Here is a 22,822-nt window from a genome sequence, read left to right as displayed (position 1 = left end):
GGGCTGGAAGGCTAGGAACAGACGAATCCCTTGAGGAATATAAAGGAAGGAACTTGAGCAAGGAGTCAGGAGGGCTAAAAGGGGTCATGAAAAGTCATTGGCAAACAGGATTAAGGAAAATCCCAAGGCTTTTTATACTTATATAAAGAGCAAGAGGGTAACTAGGGAAAGGGTTGGCCCTCTCAAGGACAGAGAAGGGAATCTATGTGTGGAGCCAGAGGAAATGGGCGAGGTGCTAAATGAATACGTTGCATCAGTATTCACCAAAGAGAAGGACTTGGTGGATGATGAGCCTAGGGAAGGGAGTGTAGATAGTCTGGGTCATCTCATTAGCAAAAAGGAGGAGGTGTTGGGTGTCTTGCAAAACATTAAAGTAGATAAGTCCCCAGGGCCTGATGGGATCTACCCCAGAATACTGAGGGAGGCAAGGGAAGAAATTGCTGGGGCCTTGACAGAAATCTTTGCATCCTCATTGGCTACAGGTGAGGTTCCAGAGGACTGGAGAATAGCCAATTTTGTTCCTTTGTTTAAGAAGGGTAGCAAGGATAATCCAGGAAATTATAGGCCGGTAAGCCTTACGTCAGTGGTAGGGAAATTATTAGAGAGGATTCTTCGGGACAGGATTTACTCCCATTTGGAAACAAACGAACTTATTAGCGAGAGGCAGCATGGTTTTGTGAAGGGGAGGTCGTGTCTCACTAATTTGATTGAGTTTTTTGAGGAAGATGAAGGAAGGGCAGTGAATGTTATCTATATGGACGTTAGTAAAGACTTTGACAAGGTCCCTCCTCATGGCAGACTGGTACAAAAGGTGAAGTCACACGGGATCAGAGGTGAGCTGGCAAGATGGATACAGAACTGGCTCAGTCATAGAACACAGAGAGTAGCAGTGGAAGGGTGCTTTTCTGAATGGAGGGATGTGACCAGTGCTGGGACCTTTGCTGTTTGTAGTACATATAAGTGATTTGGAAGAAAATGTAGCTGGTCTGATTAGTACGTTTGCGGATGACACAAAGGTTGGTGGAGTTGCGGATTGTCAGACTTGGGCGGAGAAATGGCAGATGGAGTTTAATCTGGACAAATGTGAGGTAATGCATTTTGGAAGGTCTAATGCAGAAGGGAAGTATATAGTAAATGGCAGAACCCTTAGGAGTATTGACAGGCAGAGAGATCTGGGCATACAGCTCCACAGATCGCTGAAAGTGGCAACGCAAGTGGATAAGGTAGTCAAGACGGCATACGGCGTGCTTGCCTTCATCGGCCAGGGCATAGAGTATAAAAATTTCAAATCATGCTGCAGCTGTTCAGAACCTTAGTTAGGCCACACTTGGAATATTGTGTGCAATTCTGGTCGCCACACTACCAGAAGGGTGTGCAGGCTTTGGAGAGGGTACAGAAGAGGTTTACCAGGATGTTGCCTGGTCTGGAGGGTATTAGCTATGAGGAGAGGTTGGATAAATTCGGATTGTTTTCACTGGAACGACGGAGGTGGAGGGCGATCTGATAGAGGTTTACAAAGTTATGAGTGGCATGGACAGAGTGGATAGTCAGAAGCTTTTTCCCAGGGTGGAAGAGTCAGTTCCTAGGGGTCATAGGTTTAAGGTGCGAGGGGAAAAGTTTAGAGGGGATGTGCGAGGCAAGTTCTTTACACAGAGGGTGGTGAGTGCCTGGAACTTGCTGCCGGGGGAGGTGGTGAAAGCAGGTACGATAGCGACGTTTAAGAGGCATCTTGACAAATACATGAATAGGATGGGAATAGAGGGATACGGACCCCGGAAGTGCAGAAGGTTTTAGTTTAGGCAGGCATCAAGATCGGCGCAGGCTTGGAGGGCCGAATGGCCTGTTCCTGTGCTGTACTGTTCTTTGTACCTTCATCAACCCTCTCCATTACTTCAAAGAATTCAAGTTATTCAAACACAATTTGCCTATTAACAAATCTATGCTGGCCATTAACCCATATTTTTCTCAGTGATAATTAATTTGTTTTGGAATATTGTCCCTTAAAAGTTCCCCAACACCATTGTTACGCTGACTGGTCTGTAGTTGCCCAGTTTAGCCTCCTCTTTTTTGAACAGGAATAGAATATTTTCAATCCTCCAGTCCTCTTTAATATCCAAGGAGAATTGAAAGATCTTGGCCAGAACCTCTGCAATTTCCACCCTCAGCAAATTATGATGCATTTCATCTGGACCAGATGACTTTTCTACTTTGAGTGCTGCCAAGCTTAAGTACCTTCCCATTTTTCATTTTTAGTCCATATATTATTAGCTGAACTACCTCCTCTTTCACTATGACTTTGACAGTATCTGCTTCCTTGGTAAATTACCCATTTAGTACCTCAGCTATGCCCTCTGCCTCCTTACTCAATACTGTCCCCCCTCCTCCGTTCTTTCCTTCCCTATCCTTTCTGAACACCTTGTAACCAGGCATATTTAGTACCCGCTCCTGCCCTTTTTTTGAGCCAGGTTTCATCATCATGGGCGGAATTTTATTAGCGTGCCACATTTCACAGTGGCGCACTTTGAACTCAATGGCGTGCCCACACTGAGCAGCCATCATCAAGCCCCCGCGATATTATGCACGGGGGCTCATTAGCATCACTGTGACGCGCCATCCCCCCATATTATGTGGGGAGAGGCAGGATATTGGCACACTGAGGGACTTTTTGACAGCTGGACAGCAGGTGCTGGGGCCCTATTTAAAGTGCTTCAGCACCTGCTTCCTGACAGCTGCCAAAGAAATATTTACCTCACTGTTGAAGAGTGGAGCTGCTGTCAATCTGGCAGCAAAGCAGAAAGTGCTGGAGAAACACAGCAGGTCAGGCAGCATCTCTGGAGAGACAATCAGTTAATTTTCACGTCTGTGATAAAGTTAACCCTGCATCTCTCTCTCCACTGATGCTACTTGACCTGCTGAACTTCCCCAGCACTTCCTGCTTTGCTGTCAGATACTTAGCCTGATGTGTCCCAATGTCCTGTGAAGTTGCGATCCTCTTCTTCCAGTCAAGTGTAACATTCCTTCTTGTAGGCGTGCCGCACCTGGGTGAATCTTAATTTTGCACACTTAAATGTACCATAAAAGGCAGAATAAACACCATAGAAATAAAACCATAATTGAAGAATATCTACATACTATGAGCTTCTAATTATCTGACTGTGAAAAGCTGCAGCCTAATATGCATTTGGAATCTGTATTCATTTCTCTGCTGTTATGTGAAAATACATGTAACTGTAATTAAACAATTTTTTTTTTAAAAAACAGGAAAATATGTTCATATTCTAGCACAGATTTCCTCGAGTCCTGCATTGGCTTTCAAATATGCACAGGACAAATGTTGCAGCAGTTACACAGTGGAGTCACCTTTGCATTTAAGGACCACACCAAAAACCGAGAATGGCAGACGGATACTCCAGGGTGGTCCCACAGTTCAGCAAAGCCTCGCTGCTCACTCTCCTCCAGGCTGTACCAGGATTTGTATGAAGCATCTCCAGTGATTACGTATCAGCTGCACCTAGATTGAGAGGATTCCTTTAATGGTAACTACTGCAGGTGATTGCCCCGATGTGGCCTTCAGGCCTCCCGCCAGGCTGTCTATGAACCTTAAAACCTATGGGTCTCTGGCAATGGTGCCGAAACCGATGGCCCTATGGGCTTGGCTTTTAGGTCCATCCTGAAGCGGACATACTGGCCCTCTGGTGCAGGGCATCGGTGAGCTCCCTGATGTAGTACTGGTGACTGTGCAATTGCACAAAGGGCTCCGGTGGGCCTCTGAAATGCTACATAGGCGTCAAGCTTAACAATCTCTGCCACTATGAGGACCTCAGGCACAGGATATCCACTGAAGCCCATGGGCTGCAGGTCATTGTTGAGCAGGGCACAGAGACGTGTCACCACCCTTTCAACATGCACAATCGCCTCTGACACTGGCATGGCTTGTGGGGCCTGTAGATGCACCATAATGCAAGCTCCCCTTGGGGGTTGCTGCTCACAACCAAGGGCTTCCACATGGGCCCCACCTGCTTGTTGATTTTTGCCTCTGGCGCATATGGATCTTCAGGAGAAGCGGCTCACACAATGTAGGACGAGCCATATCCATTTCTATGTGATAAATAAAGTTGTATCTTTCATTTATTCGAAGTTTCCTAACGGGGTACGGATTGGTGTTGACGGGTATATTAGGTGCTTTCTTGGATCAACTATGTGGCGTGGCATGACACCCCTCTTGGCTAACACTCAGTACATTTTCTGATGGATCATTACGCTATGTTTAATACTGTTACAACTGACCGCTCTAGGCAAAGCCCCCAATCAAAATATATGAGCCTGATTGTGACGTGAGAAACGCACTGTTAATTCAAACTGCACACAATATTCCAGGTGTGGCCTCACCAAGGCCCTGTATAGCTGTTCATATAATAATCTGCCTTCCTGTTTTTGCTACCAAAGTGGATAACCTCACATTTATCCACATTATACTGCATCTGTCATGCATTAGCCCACTCACTCACCTTGTCCAAATCACCCTGAAGCCTCTCTGCATCCTCCTCACAACTCACCCTCCCATCCAGTTTTGTGTCATCTGCAAATTTGGAGTTATTACATTTCATTCCCTCATCTAAATCATTAATGTATATTGTGAATAGCTGGGGTCCTAGCACTGATCCCTGTGGTACCCCACTAGTCACTGCCTGCCATTCAGAAAAAGACCCATTTATCTCTACTCTTTGTTTCCTGTCTGCCAACCAATTTTCTATCCGTTGCAATAGACTGCCCCCAATTCCATGCGCTTTAATTCTATATGCTAATCTCTTATGTGGGACTTTGTCGAAAGCCTTCTGAAAGTCCAAATAAACCACATCCACTGGCTGTCCCTCAACTCTACTAGTTACATCCTCGAAGAATTCTAGTAGATTTGTCCAGCATGATTTCCCTTTTGTAAATCCATGCTGACTCTGCCCGATTCTACCACTGTTCTCTAAGTGCTCTGCTATAAAATCTTTGACAATGGACTCTAGAATTTTCCCCACAACCGACGTCAGGCTGACTGGTCTGTAATTCCCTGCTTTCTCTCGACCTCCCTTTTTAAATAGTGGGGTTACATTAGCTACCCTCCAATCTGTAGGAACTGTTCCAGACTCTCTAGAATCTTGGATGACCACCAATGCATCCACTATTTCTAGGGACATTTCCTTAAGTACTCTGGGATGCATACCATCAGGCCCTGGGGATTTATCGGCCTTCAATCCCATCAATTTGCCCAACACCATTTCTCTACCAATACGGATTTCTTTCAGTTCCTCTCTCTCACTAAGCCCTGTGTTCCCCAACATTGGAACAGCAGTAGATACTGCAAAGGCTATGGGCCCTGACAACATTCCGGCAATAGTACTGCAGACCTGTGCTTCCCGAACTTGCCGTGCCCTAGCCAAACTGTTCCAGTACAGCTACAACACTGACATCTAGTCGGCAATGTGGAAACTTGCCCAGGTATATCCTGTACACAAAAAGCAGAACAAATCCAACCTGGTCAATTACTGCCCCATCAGTCTACTCTCGATCTTTAGTGGTGATGGAAGGTGCCATCGACAGTGCTATCAAGCGGCACTTGTTTAGCAATAAGCCGCTCAGTGACGCTCAGTTTGGGTTCAGTCAGTGCCACTCAGCTCCAGATCTCATTACAGCCTTGTTTCAAACATGGACAAAAGAGCTGCATTTCAGAGGTGAAGTGAGTGTGACTGCCCTTGACTGAATCTGGCATCAAGGAGCCCTAGCAAAATTGGAGTCAATGAAAATCAGGGGGAAAACTCTCCACTAGTTGGAGTCATATCTAGTGCAAGGATGGTGGTTCGGGTTGTTGGTGGTCAATCATCTCAGTTTAGTTTAGAGATACAGCACTGAAACAGGCCCTTCGGCCCACCGATTCTATGCCGACCATCAACCACCCATTTATACTAATTCTACACTAATTCCATATTCCTACCTCATCCCCACCTGTCCCGATATTTCCCTACCACCTACCTATACTAGGGGCAATTGCTAATGGCCAATTTACCTATCAACCTGCAAGTCTTTGGCATGTGGGAGGAAACCGGAGCACCCGGAGGAAACCCATGCAGACACAGGGAGAACTTGCACACTCCACACAGGCAGTACCCAGAATTGAACCCGGGTCGCTGGAGCTGTGAGGCTGCGGTACTAACCGCTGCGCCACTGTGCCGCCCCGATGTCCAGTTCCAGGACATCACTGCAGGAGTTCCTCAGGGTAGTGCCCTCGGTTCAACCATCTTCAGCTGCTTCACCAATGATCTTCCCTCCATCATAAGATCAGAAGTGATAAGTGGCAAGTAACATACACGCCACATACGTGCCAGGCAATGAACATCTCCAACAAAAGAGAATTGCTGAATCCCACACTATCAACATCCTGGGGGTTACCATTGACCAGAAACTGAACTGGAATAGCCACAAATACCGTGGCTACAAGAACAGGTCAGAGGCCAGGAATCATGCAGCAAGTAACTCACCTCCCGACTCCCCAAAGCCTGTCCACCATCTACAAGTCACAAGTCAGGAGTGTGATGGAATACTCCATCTACATGGATGGGTGCAGCTCCAACAACACTCAAGCTCAACACCATCCAGGACAAAGCAGCCTGCTTGATTGGCACCCCATCCACAAACATTTACTCCCTCCACCACCGACACACAGTGGCAGCAGTGTGTACCATCTACAAGATGCACTGCAGCAACACACCAAAGTTCCTTAGACAGCACCTTCAAAATCCATGACCTCTACCACCTAGAAGGACAAGGGAAAAAATTGCTTGGGAGCACCACCACCTGTACGTTCCCCTCCAAGCCACACGCCATCCTGACTTGAAACTATATCGCCTTTCCTTCACTTTTGCTGGGTCAAAATCCTGGAACTCCCGAACAGCACTGTGGGTGTACCTATCCCACATGGACTGCAGCAGTTCAAGAAGGCAGCTCACCACCAATGCCTTCTCAAGGGCAATTGGGGATGGGCAATAAATGTTGGCCTAGCCAGTGACGCCCACATCCCATGAATGAATTAAAAAATTACCTGATTTTTCCCAAGTCATTGCTGAATACAAGGCCTCATTCCAAATGTTCACTTCTATTCTTTTACCAACAGCATCCGATATCTAGAATGCACAGAAACGGCTATTCGGCCCAAGTGATTTATCGACACCACCCAGGACAATGCAACCCAGTTGATCGGCACCCTGTCCACCACCTTCAACATTCACTCCCTCCACCACCGACACATAGTGGCAGCAGTGTGTACCATATACAAGATGCACTGCAGCAACTCACCAAGGCTCCTTCAACAGTACCTTCCAAACCCATGACCTCTACCATCTGGAAGGACAAGGGCAGCAGATGCATGGGAACACCAGCACCTGCAAGTTCCCCTCCAAGCCACATACCACCCTGACTTGGAACTATATCGCTGTTCCTTCACTGTCACTGGGTCGAAATCCTGGAACTCCCTAACAGCACTGTGGGTGTACCTACCCCACATGGACTACAGCAGTTCAAGGTGGCAGCTCACCACCACCTTCTCGAGGGCAATTTGGGATGGGCAATAAACGCTGGCCTAGCCAGCAACATCCATATCCCCTGAAAGTATATATAAAAAAAAAAAACTTTCCACATGAGCCTCCTCGCACTCTACTTCATTCATCTAACCCCATCAACATATCCTTCTATTCATTTTTCCCCTCATGGGCTTATCTAACTTCTTCTTAAATGCATCGATACTATTTGCCTCAACTACTCCTTATGGTACATTCTAACCAACCTTTGGGTAAAACAACTTTCTCCTGAATTCCCTAGTTTATTGATTAGTGACTATCTTAGATTTATGGCTCCTAGCTTTGGTCTTTCTCAAATGTGGAAACATCTCTATCTAACCTATCAAACCCTAACATAACTTCAAAAAGACCTCTATTAGGTCAGCCCTTCAGCTTCTCTTTTCAAAAGGGCCCCAGCCGGTCTAATCTTTCCCAATAGCTACTACTTAAGTAATTTTTTTTGCACCTTCTCCAGTGAATATCTTTTTTTAATAAGAGATCCGAACCGTGCACAGTAACTCGAATTGGGTAACTTGGTTGTCAGTTACATGATCATTCATGTTTGTCATTTAACGATTTAATAGACTGGTTGTTATAATCCAATTGTACGATGAAGGATGAAAGAGCATGCAAATTAGGAGTTGCCCAAGTCAGATGCCCCAATATGAGCACTTACAAGGCATTGGTCATATTGAAACACATCAAGAATATTACAGTACCATCTGATTACGGAAAATGTGCCTTTATAACATAAATGGAACAGATTTAAATTAGATACAAAAGGTTCACTCAAATTACAGAACTAATTATCATTTCAGGGCAGCACCCTGTAACCAGAACCAACATTTCTGAATCACACGACACCACAGAATGAGTTACTGATCAGTTCAGCTAACATGGTGATATACCCAGCAAAGACTAGGGGTTGGATTTTCAAAGTGTTGCGGAGTGAAAAACCCGAGTGAATGAGATTTGAAAATTGTGGTCCCGGAGGTCGTCTCCAGAACCTGATGCCTCTGGAATAGTCTGTGATTTTCAATGCGAGGGCTGGTGGAAAGGGAAAGGGGAAGCTGCTTGCCTTCAATTAAATACCCATTAAGCTTGTTTAGGAGCATGTTAAGGGGCTGTGTTGTTTGGGAAAGGCAATTTTCAATTATGATTTCAGTGATCCCAACCAGTCTGGTGCACGTCAGCGCACAGCAGTTTGGGTCACTGCGCAGTTACAAACATACGAATTTGGAGCAGTAGGCCCCTTGGCCCTCGAGTGACCTGATCCAATTGTAACTTCAGCTCCACATTCCCAGCTATCCCCGATAACCTGTCACCCCCTTGCTTATCAAGAATCTATTTACCTCTGCCTTAAAAATATTCAAAGACTCTGCTTCCACCACCTTTTGGGGAAGAAAGTTCCAAAGACTCATGACCCTCTGGAAAAAAAAATTTCCTCTTGTCTGTCTTAAATGGACAATCCCTTATTTTTAAACAGTGACCCCTAGTTCTAGATTCTTCCACAAGAGGAAACATCCTTTCCACATCAACCCTGTCAAGGCCCCTTAGAAACTTGTACGTTTCAATCAAGTTGCCTCTTACTCTTCTAAATTCCAGCAGATACAAGCCTAGCCTGTCCAATCTTTCATCAAAAGACAACCCGCCTATTCCAGGTATGGGTCTAGTAAACCTTCTCTGAACTGCTTCCAATGCATTTACATCCTTCCTTAGCTGAGACCAATACTGTACACAGTATTCTAGATGTGGTCTCACCAATGCTCAGTAGAACTAAAACATAACCTCCTTACTTCTGTATTCAATTCCCCTCACAATGAACAATAACATTCTATTAACTTTCCTAATTACATGCTGTACCTGCATACTAACCTTTTGTGATTCATGCACTAGGACATCTGGATCCCTCTGCAATCTCTCACCATTTAGATAATATAGCTTTGCCACTGGCCCCAGGCAGGCAGCTCCCGCCTCTTGGAGGCACTTGGTGCCTAATTAGAGCGCCAAGCTCATCTTGTGTCTAACTAGGTCATTTGCATTTCAAGATTGCATTGAGAGATCAACGCTGAAGCGCAGGGGACCCTAAAGTGCTCTGAGCGTTGGGCTCCCGACCCAGGACTGAAAATCCAGCCCTAGGTGTTTTGTTATTTTCTTGGTTTTGGGGTTGGGGGAAAAAGACGGACGGAGAAGAAAACGTGAACCAGTAGGTTAAGTCACCCTGAAGCTGTAGCTAGGTTTCACAGAAGCAATGGTCACACATCCAGAGACAACAGGCCATACTGAATCTGCCTCTTCCACACTTTCAGGTCGTGCATTCCAGATTCTAACCACTCACTGCATAAAAAAAATGTTCATGTCATCTTTGGTTCTTTTGTCACTCACCTTAAATCGGTGTCCTCTGGTTCTCGATCCTTCCACCAATGGGAACAGTTCTCTATCTACTCTGTCCAGACCCCTCATGATTTTGAACGCCTCTATCAAATCACCTCTAACTTTTTTTTGGAGAACAGACCTAGCTTCTCCAATCTAACATATCTGAAGTTCCTCATCCCTGGAATCATCCTTGAGTAGCTTTTCTGCACTCCCCTCTAATGCTTTCCCATCCTTCCTAAAGTGTGGTGCCCGGAACTGGACACAGTACTCCAGTTAACGCCGAACCAGTGTTTTATACAAGTTTATCATAACGTCCTTGCTTTTGTACTCCATCCCCTTATTTATAAAGCTTCGAATCAATATGCTTTATTCACCACTTTCTCAACCTGCCCTGCCACCTTCAGTGATTTGTGCACACACGTCCCCTGGTCACTCAGCTCCTGGATCCCCGTTAGAATGGAATCCTTTACTTTCTATTGCTTCTTTTCATTCTTCCTATCAAAATGCATCACTTCACACTTCCCTGCATTAAATGTCATCTACCACTTGTCTGCCCTTTCCACCAGCCTATGTCCTTTTTGAAGTTTATCACTATCCTCCTCACAGTTCACAATGGGCTGAACTGTTCTCAGCAGCAAGCTTGAAAGAAGGTGCGGCGCATGTGCGACTTGTGCACCGCTGAGCCCCCGTGATATTTCGCGCGGGGGCTCATTTAAATGGAGGGGCAGAACGGCTGCCCCCGATGCCGTAGAGGGGGTGGTGGCTCAAACGCCAGTATCGGCGTCCAGTGCCACCGTACAGGCACCATTTTAAAGGGCTTCAAGCCTTTCACTAGCATTTGCATCTTTAAAGGGAACGAACCTTTAAAATTAAAGTTACACACTAAACAACATCTTCACTCCCCTCATCCACACCAATAATCGATTCATCAATAGCCTACTCCTGCCCCCATAAAATACTTTTATTCAGTTCCCCATGACCTTTAACAACTTTTAACTCTCAACCTCTTCCCACCATTCCCCCCAACAAAAGAGTTTTCTCCATTTCACTCCCCCATCCTGCCCTGAAAATTTCACTCCTCCTTGCTCCCCACCAGAGTCACACCTCGGATCTCCAAATAGATCCGAAGGCCCGAGAAGGCTGTGGGGACAAGCTAAGTGTATTTGCATGCATTAACCTTTATGCGGCGGGATCTTCCTGGTGTCAGGGGTCATTGCAGGCCTCTCTCAGAAGAATTTTCCAGGACCTCCTGCCACGACCCCCGACGTCAAGACGGCTGGTAAAATGCAGCCCAATATGTAAAGTTACCTGTTAACCGCAAATTTTGAAATTGCGTCGTGTACACTAAGTCTAGGTCATAAATATAGATCAGGAAAAGCAGGGGTCCTAACACTGACCCCTGGAGACCCCACTATATGCCCTATATATCATACACACTATATGATAAAAGGTCTCTCCACAGATGCTGCCAGACCTGAATATTTCCAGCACTCTGTTCTCATCCCACAATACACCTTCCTCCAGTCCAAAAAACAATCGTGCACCACTACTCTGTTTCCTGTCACTTGGACAATTTCGTATCCATGTTGCCACTGTCCTTTTCTTCCATGAGCTCTTAACTTTGCTGACAAGCCTGCTATGTGGCACTTAAAATGCCTTTAGGAAGTCCATGTACACCGCATACACCACATGAACTGCATTTCCCTCTGTTACCTTATCAAAAAATTCAATTAAATTAGCTAAATACGATTTGCCCTTAAATCTGTGCTAGCATTCCTAAATGAATCCCCATTTGTCCCAGTGACTGTTAATTTTGTCCCTAATTATCGTTTCTAAAACCTTTCCCATCAACGGGGTTAAACTGGCTGGCCTGTAGTTGCTGGGCTTATCCTTACACCCTTTTTGGAACAAAGGTGTAACATGTGCAATTCTCCAGTCCTCTGGCATCACCCCTGTATCTAAGGAGGTGAAATTGGAGATTTCTGAGACTTTAACCACCACCAACAACCACCCACCCCCCCCCCCCCCCCCACCTGACCCAAACTCACTTTTTTTATAGTTAAAATTCAGCCCAATGTAGGAGACACCCAAAAGGGAAGGAAGAAAATTCTTAAAAAGCATTTTATTTAGTTCTACTCCAGCAGTTTATTAACCCACAGTAATTTGCTAGTTTGCCCAATTTACCAGAAATAATTCACCTAAACAGCACTTTGCCCTCCAACAAATCAAATTTATTGTATTAACAAAGTCATTTATAATTTAAGTTCAGAACATTTTCCTAGTTATGAAGTGTTTTAACAGGAGCAAAATACACATGGCATCGCGTATCTTCCAATGGGAGGCATTAGTAATAGTCATTTTCTTTCAGAAAAATACATAACAGGCATGTGGCTGAATCACAAGATAAAATTGACCAAGTTAACAAACACACAAGAATGATATCAGTTAAAACTTAGAGGGAGGGGCTGTATTTTTCCACTCAAAGAAATTGTTAACAATCTGCAGTAACTTGCAAAATTAGTTCTGTAAAGAGAGATACAAAATTAATGTATTCACAAAAAATGGCAGGTTTACTTTTTTTAAACATTGCCAGCACTGAATGGTTTAGACATTCAGTTGTCTATGGTGTCTTAAACTCGTAGGATTTTCAAGTTACCCGTTAAGCAATCCTTTAAATGCAAATATAGGGCTGCTCATATGATTTACTTTTAAACAGTTTCAAAGTTAAAGAAAAGTCAAACCAGAAAGTTAAGTTCAACCCATCTGCATTTGGTCCATTTAATATATAGTGCATATACAATACTAGGTTGAGGGAATGATTACCACATTAACAATTTTAGCCTCCTCCCAGTCCGAACAAATCCAAACAGACATATACACTATCATGTATAGATTCATACCACATATGTCTGAGTCGCAGTGGGTTATTTTATAACCTGTAACTAATGTTGATAATAGCACATGACCTCAGGCCACATGACATTGACCAGCATTTAACTGTTTATAAAAAAAACATTTTCTTATTGTACCATTATGGTATAAACAGAATTACCACCTTGGGAGCAGTGGGATACTGAAAGACAATACATGAAGAGATAATGAGATTAGTCTAACCACCCTTCAGCTTTTGAATTACATCTTCTGGACTTCACTAATTTTCTGTATCACAAGCTCCCAACTTGACAATTCTATACCTATTTACAAATAATTATATTACACGAGGTAAACTTTAACCATTCTGAACTGGGGTGACTGAAAAGATCACTGGGTATATGATCAGTTCCAGAGTTTGTTCTACTGTTGTAAATTGCTGATTAGACTTTAAAATACAATGAAGATTTTGGAATGCTGTAAATAGGATAAGTAAGTGTTTTTAATAAAAATGTAGCCAATATTAAAAAACTTAGCATTAAAATGTTTCTTTAAATCCGAAGTTATATATATATTTCTAATTTCCACTTCAAACACATTCTGCTAAAATTAAACTTAACTATAAAACCATACTTAATAGAACAATGTTTTTAATTTAAAATACTTAAAATAATCATAACTGGAAACAAAAATCTCAATTTCAAGCAACACAAGAATATTTTACCTCTTATCCCCAAGTGACCCAGGTTAAGAAGGATACATTGAATGCAAACAGTCCAGGAGTCATTCAATAACTTGAGTTTCTACACATTATGGCTTAAACCAGAGACCTCCAAAGAACATGCAATCAAATCATAGCACAATCTTACCGCAGAGAAACTCAACTATTTCTACAGCAGGTGGTTGTCCTTGATGAATACATTTTAACATTTTTTCAAGGAGTAGTGAGCTCACCAGGTTTGGGAATATAAAACTAAATTTGCAAACTAACTTGAACTGTAGAGCATTTCAATTTTACTCCTACTGGGAAACGTTCTCTGAATTTTATGTTTTATTTTAAACCATCAAGCGACCCCACTACAATAGGCATAATAACCAGACATATTTCTTTGATGCTGCCACGCTAGATTTCTTACAATTTTTAAAAGAATAAGCTTCTAACATTATATTAGGACTGTTTATTTCTGGTAAAACCACTAATCATTAGCATTACTAAAATTCAGGAAGATCAGTCTCTGATTCTCACTTTCAGATCTCATTGTTCTTTTCACCTCAAATCAAAATGTAGACTTTCAACAATACAGATCAAAGGATAACAAAGTTTGGAGCTTTTGAAAGTAGTGGCAAGCAATATAAGAATCTTCAATGACTTTTGCTTTAGTATTTACCACAGATGTTGGTAATAGCCTTTCAATCCATGCTTATTTCTCAAACAGAGTTTGTTTACTAATCTTCATGTATGAAATTGATAGGCTTTCCTTTAAAATTTTAAAGGGAGAGCCAATCAAAGCTACTTCATATAAGCTATCCAAAAGAGAGTTAAACCAATTAAACCCATTGCATTCAATCCCAAAGTCTGACCTACAGTGGAAAAAGGCACAATCAGATTTATATAAGCTACTCTAGGTAGACTTCACAAATCTTTTCAAAACCAAGAGTAAAGACATTAATACGAGGTGCCAATTTTTATCTCGGACACCAAATATTGCAGTGGTTTAACATCAATACTAAATGAGGTATTACATTTTGAACATTGACAACTGTATATTCCCAGAGCAAAACCAACAGCAAGATTTTTAATAGTTGACTAAATATGTAATTGATCAGATAACTTCAAAAGCAGTTTTGCTTTTAGTGCAGCAGTCTGATACTGGAACTTGCCTAGTTTCTTTCAAGGGTAACACCTTTCACAATTACCCAGATATCAGACCACTCACTTAATTCTCCACAAAAACACATTCAAAGCTGCTTGTTCACTGTACAGTATATACAGACCAAGAAGGCCAAAGAGCAGTTTTAGAAATATCGACACTAATTTTTTCTTAATTTTAGCATATTTTATGTACATTGTATAACAAGTTTAATATTTTTACAGTTAATGGTTTTCCTGCCTTACATAAAACATTCTAAAATCCGTAAGCACGACTGAACTAAAAGGCATGCTTTTCTGAAAAGAGTTTGAACTATTTCAGTTTTAAAATAGAAATCAAAACTGATCAAATGTTACTGCATCCTTTCCAGTTTTCTAAAATATAAAACAACCATTTAGTTGCCATCGGTCCTGAGTTCACAGTAATAAAAAGCGGTATAGTTCCTACAGTTCAGCTCCCGAAATTATGGGCGACATTTGTGAACAGCTCATACACAATTAGCAGTTGGCTAAGGCTGTATTAAGACATCTTCACTGGTAATTGCGAAGTCTCTTGCATCAATCTGTGTGAAGTTAGCTGACAAAGTTGTACACAAGGAATCTAGGCGTTCCACAGTACTGTGTTGCAAAGAGTTTACCATCTGGAGTAGGATCCGAGAAAGCAATCTCATTTTTACTCAAATACGAGCCATATACAAAATTGCTCCTGCAAAAATAAATTTATTTTCTTTTACAATTAAACACAGCATAAATGTTAGCAAGTTAAGGACACAAGTTGATAAAATATTGAACATTTCTAGGGCCAGTTTCACATAAGAGTCTTCATTTACACAGATCTCCTCCTTTTCCCCTCCCTCTACAAAAATCATTCCCTCAGGTATGCAGTGAGCTGCATTCTATAAGCGTACAGATGTACCATCAAAAGATACATTTCAGAGTTAGTCTAACCAACTAAATAAAAAGGGAGACTATTTGTAGCAACTGGATACCAAACTGGATACCAATCAAATTTCTTTATGGGAAAATAATTTAGTTATACAGCACATCCCATATAGACAAATGCTTCATAGTGCTTTCCAAGTAAGGGATTTGGAATGAGGGAACAGAGAAACCAAAAGGCATCGTCAAAGCTCTTTTTAAAGCAGGGTAAAATATGACAAGAAAGTGGTTTTGGAATGAACATTCTGGTCTATTTTATGCTAAAATACACCTTTGTAGTTTTCAAAATCTGGTTAGGATCCCTTCAGTAAAAAAAAATACAATATGGAATTTTAAAGAAAAAAACAATTACAACCATAGAAGTTTAAAAGGCAGCCATCTGGCCCATTGCATCTTTCGCATCTGTAATTTTTTTAAAAAGCCGTTACAGATTTATAGACAACTCTTTCAGCCACTGGATTGTTCATTTATAATTTACTAATGAATGATAGTCACTTAATATTAGGTCAACATGGCTCCACTCTTAGCTTTGGAATCATCTGTATAGATGGTCAGTGCATTTTTTTTTACATTACATCACTGTGCCATCTTCTTTGCTTTAGACAAGTGTGCAGGTATTATTGGAAATAAAGCTTTTTTTCTTTCAAGTCATTGAAACTCTTAAGGGACTTTAGCAGCTGATTGTGCTCACTTAGAGCCACTCACGCCCAATCTTCGCTACTTTCTTAACCTATGTAATTTTGACCATCACACAAACATCTGCCAAACATTCCAATGCCTCAAGTTGTATGTTTTGCAGTGGCGGGTCCAGCTGATTTTTATTTACTAATTTTTGATGTACATACATTCCATATCACAAAGACATTTTCTTAAGGACTGCTTAAGATTAGATTACCTATTCTAACTATGGCCTTTCTCAATTCTTTGAAAGTTGTTAGCTTCCAAATACAAAGAGATTTTCATCCTCAATGGTGAAAAGTTACATGTGAACTAAATTTACATCTATGCTACCATTCAGATAGTGTTGAATAAGGTTTCCTTCTGAAAAACATCCCTATTCATTTGATCAAACTAAGCAGCAAGTACGCCAAGAACAAGAATTTGAGCAAATGACGTGCATGCACATCTATCAAAACCTACCACATTCAAAACACCACCAGGTGAGAATGCTGAGCAGCAGCTTTATTTAAGGAGGCGTTTTCCTTCAAAAGGATGAGAAAAGATATAGCTACAGTAAAAGAACCTAACATTCTTCTGTATTTGTTGAAATACCACATACAGATAGATGTATACCAAAGCAGTTTTAAAAAAACACATCAAGCAGGAATTGGGACAGGGTTAGGGGAGGTGACTGGAGGCAAGGTTAAAGATGTAGATTTGAGATGATTTTTCAAGATGGGAAGAAATGTTAGAAATTTTAAGAAAAACATTCCAGAATGCATGGCCATGACAGCTGAAGACAGTCATCAACAGTGGAACAGAAGGAGCAAAAGAATGCAAAGAAGTTAGACTTGGGGGAGTGTGCGAGCTGGAAAGCAAGCAAAGCAAGAGAAGTTTACAGGAGGGAAGGAGTGAAGGGATTTGTAAACAAGGACAGGGATTTTGTAATCAATATGCTGGAGGACAGGAAACCAGCAGAGGTGAGAGAAGACCAGAACAATAGATTAGGGGAACTTAAAGAATTCTCACAGCAGAGCTCTAGATGTTCGAATTTTATATAGGGTGGAGCTCAGGAGGCTGCAAGCTGAAAAGTGACCGTTAATCATACATAACATTTAAGGTACCAGGTATACAATATGTTGATACCTCTGGTCGAAACTACCTGGAGTAGAAGGGGAGGAAAAGGAAAGGAAATATACATCTTGATCAGTTGTTTTCAAAACTGTTGTTTAGATTTAGATTTCTTTGGGGGAGTGGTTCCAATGCCACTACACAGCAAAACTCAACTGATTTAAAAATAATCTAGATCAGTGTAAAGATAAGCCTGGCAGAATTAGTGTGACAGGACCATTATTAGGGATGGGATAACAGGACACTTAGGAAATCATAATATGGTTAGGCAGAGTCATCACAGATTTGTGAAAGGGAATAAAAACGGAAAGTGCTGGAAATACTAAGCAGGTCTGGCAGCATCTGTGGAGAGAGAAACATAGTTAATGTTTCAGGTCTGTGACCTTTCATCAGAACGGGAAAAGGGAATTTGTGAAAAGGAAATCATGTTTGGCAAACCAATTAGTAGGGTTGTTAAGGGGGAAAACCAGTGGATGTTGTATATTTGGATTTTCAAAAATCCTGCAACAAGGTGCCACAAAGTTATTCAAAAGGGCTCATGGGATTGGGAGCAATATATTAGCATGGATTGAGTATTGGTTAACAGACAGACAAAAGGGTAGGAATAAACTGGTTAATTTCGAGTTGGCAAGCTGTAACTAGTGGGGTTCTGCAAGGATCAGTACTTGGGCCTCAGTCATCTGTAACAATGACTTAGATGAGGGGGGGGGGGGACGAAGTATAATGCATTCAAGTTTGCTGAGGAACCAAAGCCTGGTGGGAAAGTAGACTATGAGAAGGACTCAGAGGCTGCAAGGGATAGCGAAAGATTAAGTGAGTGGACAAGGATCTGGCAGATGAAATTTAATGTGGGGAAGTGAAAAGTTATCCATTTTGGAAGGAAAAATAGGAAAGCAGAATATTTTTTAAATGATGAGACACTGGGAAATATTGGTATTCAGAGGAATCTGGGGTGACCTTGTACGCAAATCGCAGCAAGTTAACACGTAGCTACCACGAGCAATTGGTATACAAGAACACAAGAAATAGGAGCAGAAGTAGACCATATGGCCCATTATGCTTGCTCTGCCATTCAATACGATCATGGCTGATCTTGGGCTTCAATTCTACTTTCCTGTGTGTGCTCCCCATATCCCTCGATTTCCTGTGAGACCAAAAAACTATCGATCTCAGCCTTAAATGTATTCAATGATAGATCATCCACAACCCTCTGGGGTAGAGAATTCCAAAGATTCACAACCCTTCGAATGAAGTAATTTCTCCTCATCTCAGTCCTGAATGATAGTCTCAAGATAAGGGGCCAATATTCCAGTGTTCTAGATTCCCCAACCAATGGAAACAATCTCTCAGGTCTACCCTATCAAGCCTTTTCAGAATCCTGTATATCTCAATTAGATTGCCTCTCATTCTTCTAAACTCCAGAGAATATCGGCCCAATTTACTCAGCCTCTCGTCATAGGACAATCCCCTCATCCCAGGGACCAATTTAGTAAATCTTCACTGCACCGTCTCCAGTGCAAGTATATCCTTTCTTATATGTGGAGACCAAAACTGCACACAATATTCCAGGTGCTGTCTCAGCAAAGCCCTGTACAATGTTAGTAAAACGTCTTTATTCCTGTACTCCAATCCCCTTGCAATAAAGGCCAACTTGCCATTTGCCTTCCTAATAACCTATTGTACCTGCATGTTAACTTTGTGCGTTCCTTGTACGAGTACCCCCAAGACTCTCTGAACATCAACACTTCCAAGTTGCACACCTTTTAAAAACATATTCTGCTTTTCTATTTTTATGGCCAAAGTGAACAACTTCACACTTCCCTATATTATCCTCCATTTGCCATCTTGTTGCCCACTCACTTAGCATGTATATATTTATTTGCAGCCTCACCATGTCCTCCCCTCAGCTTACCTTTCCACAAGCTTTGTATCATCAGCAAACTTAGATACATTACTCTCTGTCTCTTCATCCAAGTCATTGCCCCAGCACTGATCCTTGCAGAATCCCACTATTCACTGCCTGTCAACTTGAAAATGCCCCATCTATGCCCACTGTCTGCTTCCTGTCTGTTAACCAATCCTCTATCCACGTTAATATATTACCCCTAACACCATGAGCCCTTATCTTGCCTATTAATCTTTTGTGTGGCAGCTTAGCGAATGCTTTTTGGAAAACCAGTTATACAACATCTGCTGGTTCCCCTTTATCTACCCTACTAATTACATCCTCAAAAAACTGTCAAAGAGGATCCCCTTGAGTAAAACCATGCTGACTTTTTATAATCAATCATACTGTTTTTCCAAGTGCAATGTTAAGACTTCTTTAATAGTATTTTCCAGCATCTTCCCAAGGACTGATGTTAGGCTAACTGGCCTGTGGTTCCTGGTTTTCTCTCTACCTCCTTTCTTGAAAAGCAGTGCAACATTTCCCAACTTCCAATCTGACGAGACTATTCCTGAACCTAAGGAATTCTGGAAAATCATAGCCAGTGCATCTGCTATCACTTTTAAGTAGGCCATCTGGTCCCGGGGACTTGTCAGATATTAGTCCCTCAAGTTTCTCCAATACTTTTTCTCGGCCGATATCAATATCCTTAATTTCCTCACTCTTTTTAGCCCCTAGGTTACTGCCTATTTCTGGTATGGAACTAGCGTCTTCTACTGTCACTGACAGACACAAAATATTTGTTCAATGCCTCTGCCCTTTCCTCATTTCCCATGATAATTTCTCCTGTCTTTGTCTTTTGTTAGCCTTTATTACAAAGGGATTGGAGTGCAAGAGTGAAGACGTCTAACTGCAATTATATAGGGCCTTGGTGAGACCACATCTAGAATACTGTATACAGTTTTGATCTCCTTAGCCAAGGAAGGTTATCCTTGCGATAGCGGGAGTGCAACAAAGGTTCACTAGACTAATTCTTGGGATGAAGAGATTGTCCTATGAAGGGGGATTAGGTAGACCACACCTATACTTTCTACAGGTCAAAAGTACAAGAGGTGATCTCACTGAAACATAAAATTCTTAAAGGGCTTGACAGGGTAGATGCTGGGAGGATGTTTCTCCTGACTGGTGAGTTTAGAACTGGGATTAAAGGCCAGCTCGGGTCTGGAAAAATAACGCAACCCAAACCCGACAGCCACATCGGACCAGAGCCTGACCCGGCCCCAGTCCTTCCATTTTTTCCCGCACCCGACCCGACCCCGGAATGTTCACTTTCTCCAGTTGACAGCATTCGTTTTACAACATGTGCATTCACTGTACTTACCATTTTTGGATGGATGGAATGGAAGGGAAGGAAGCTGCAACATGAGCGTAATGACGTCATAGAGACGCTCACTGCGCAGACTCAGTCTGTGGAGTCCGAATGCACGTTTTCCTCTGTGGCGTCCCGGACTCCCAGCTCAGGCAGGCTTTTCAAATTTTAACGCTTACTTACTCAACTTCCCTTTTCCTCCCAGCAGAGCAAAAGGTAGTACTGTGCGCGTCCGACTCGGACCCGGCTGGAGCCCGAAAACCGGACCGGGAAGAGCGACCGGACCCGAAACATGTTGTCCCATTGGGTTTGGGTCGGGTATCAGGCCTTTAACTGGGATCAGTCTCAGAATAAGGGGTCATCCACTTAGGACGGAGATAAAACAGAAATCTATTCGTTGAAAGGGTTGTGAACCTTTGGAAATCCAATTCAGTTAATTAATAAAAATCTGGAATTGAAAACTAGTCTCAGTAATGGTTCCATGAAACCATCATTGATCGTCATAAAAACCCATCTGGTTCACTGATTTTCCTTTAGGGAAGGAAATCTGCTGTCCTTACCTGGTCTGGCCAACATGTGACTCCAGACCCACAGCAATGTAGTTGACTCTTAAATTGCCCTCAGAAAATGCCTAGAAAGCTACTCGGTTATCGAGGGCAATTAGGGATGGGCAAAAAATGCTGGCCTTGCCAGCAAGACCCACATCCCATGAAAGAATAAAAAAACCTGGAAGAGAGGTGGTTCACAACTCTATATCCAACGCAGAATATGTGCTTCCCCATTTTAAAAAGGGATAGGCACAAGATTCTGCCTTACCTGAGTATTTCTAGCATTTTCTGTTTCTATTGCAGAATATGCAAGGCTGTAACATCAGGATCTGCTAACTCTAGAAAGGGAAATTAAATCAGTAAAAGCATTAGGAAGTCCTGCTAGTAGACTAACCCAATTTTAAAATAGGGAAGCAGCCACACATGCCGATATCAATATGATAGAAACCACTGGTTAGAAATGATAATTACCACTACAGTAGTCACTGTGTTGACTAAGTACAGCAAAGATCATAAGAACTAGGAGCAGGAGTAGGCCGTCCGGCCCCTCGAGCCTGCTCCGCCGTTCAATAAGATCATGGCTGATCTTTTCGTGGACTCAGATCCACTTACCCGCGCTCACACCGTATCCCTTAATTCCTTTATTGTTCAAAAAGATATCTACCTTAGCTTTAAAAATGTTTACTGAAGAAGCGACAACTACTTCACTGGGCAAGGAATTCCATAGATTAACAACCCTCTGGGTGAAGAAGTTCCTTCTTAATTCAGTCATAAATCTGCTCCCTCTAATCTTGAGGCTATGCCCTCTTGTCCTAGCTTCACCTGCCAGTGGAAACATCCTCTCTACTTGTATCTTATCTATTTCCTTCATAATTTTATATGTTTCTATAAGATCCCCCCTCATTCTTCTGAATTCCAATGAATATAATCCCAATCTACTCAGTCTCTCCTCATAAACCAACCCCCTCAACTCCGGAATCAACCTAGTGAACCTCCTCTGCACCCTCTCCAGTGCCAGTACATCCTTTCTCAAGTAAGGAGACCAAAACTGCACACAGTACTCCAGGTGCGGCCTCACCAGTACCCTATACAGCTGCAACATAACCTCTCTGCTTTTAAACTCAATCCCTTTAGCAATGAAGGACAAAATTCCATTTGCCTTCCTAATTACTTGCTGTACCTGCAGACCAACCTTCTGCGATTCATGCACAAGGACACCCAGGTCCCTCTGCATAGCAGCATGCTGCAACTTTTTACCATTCAAGTAATAATCCTTTTTACTGTTACTCCTACCGAAATGAATGACTTCACATTTATTAACATTGTATTCCATCTGCCAGACCTTTGCCCACTCACTCAATGTATCTATGTTCCTCTGCAAAGTTTCACAGTCATCTGCACACTTTGCTCTGCCACTCATCTTAGTGTCATCTGCAAACTTTGACACCCTACACGTGGTCCCCAACTCCAAATCATCTATATAAATTGTAAATAATTGCGGTCCCAACACCGATCCCTGAGGCACACCACTAGTGACTGATTGCCAACCAGAATAGCATTCATTTATCCCCATTC

At 42.4% G+C, this 22,822-nt stretch overlaps 1 protein-coding gene across 2 annotated transcripts in view; it reads right to left on the bottom strand.

Moving 5' to 3' along the window:
* Positions 1–12,167: 12,167 nt before the first annotated feature.
* The window catches only part of LOC137369946 (N-acetyltransferase ESCO1-like), a 77,554-nt gene continuing 66,899 nt past the window's right edge, over positions 12,168–22,822 (bottom strand). For both annotated transcript variants that reach the window (XM_068031719.1, XM_068031720.1), the window contains exon 10: positions 12,168–15,421. In XM_068031719.1, coding sequence (XP_067887820.1) covers positions 15,289–15,421 — 133 coding nt within the window. In that variant the 3' untranslated portion in view covers positions 12,168–15,288. The remainder of the gene's footprint in view (positions 15,422–22,822) is intronic.

This window comes from Heterodontus francisci, chromosome 5, assembly GCF_036365525.1.
Source record: "Heterodontus francisci isolate sHetFra1 chromosome 5, sHetFra1.hap1, whole genome shotgun sequence".
NCBI lineage: Eukaryota > Metazoa > Chordata > Chondrichthyes > Heterodontiformes > Heterodontidae > Heterodontus > Heterodontus francisci.
The sequence above is the reverse complement of the archived record's forward strand: the minus strand, read 5'-3'. Positions and strand labels throughout refer to the sequence as shown.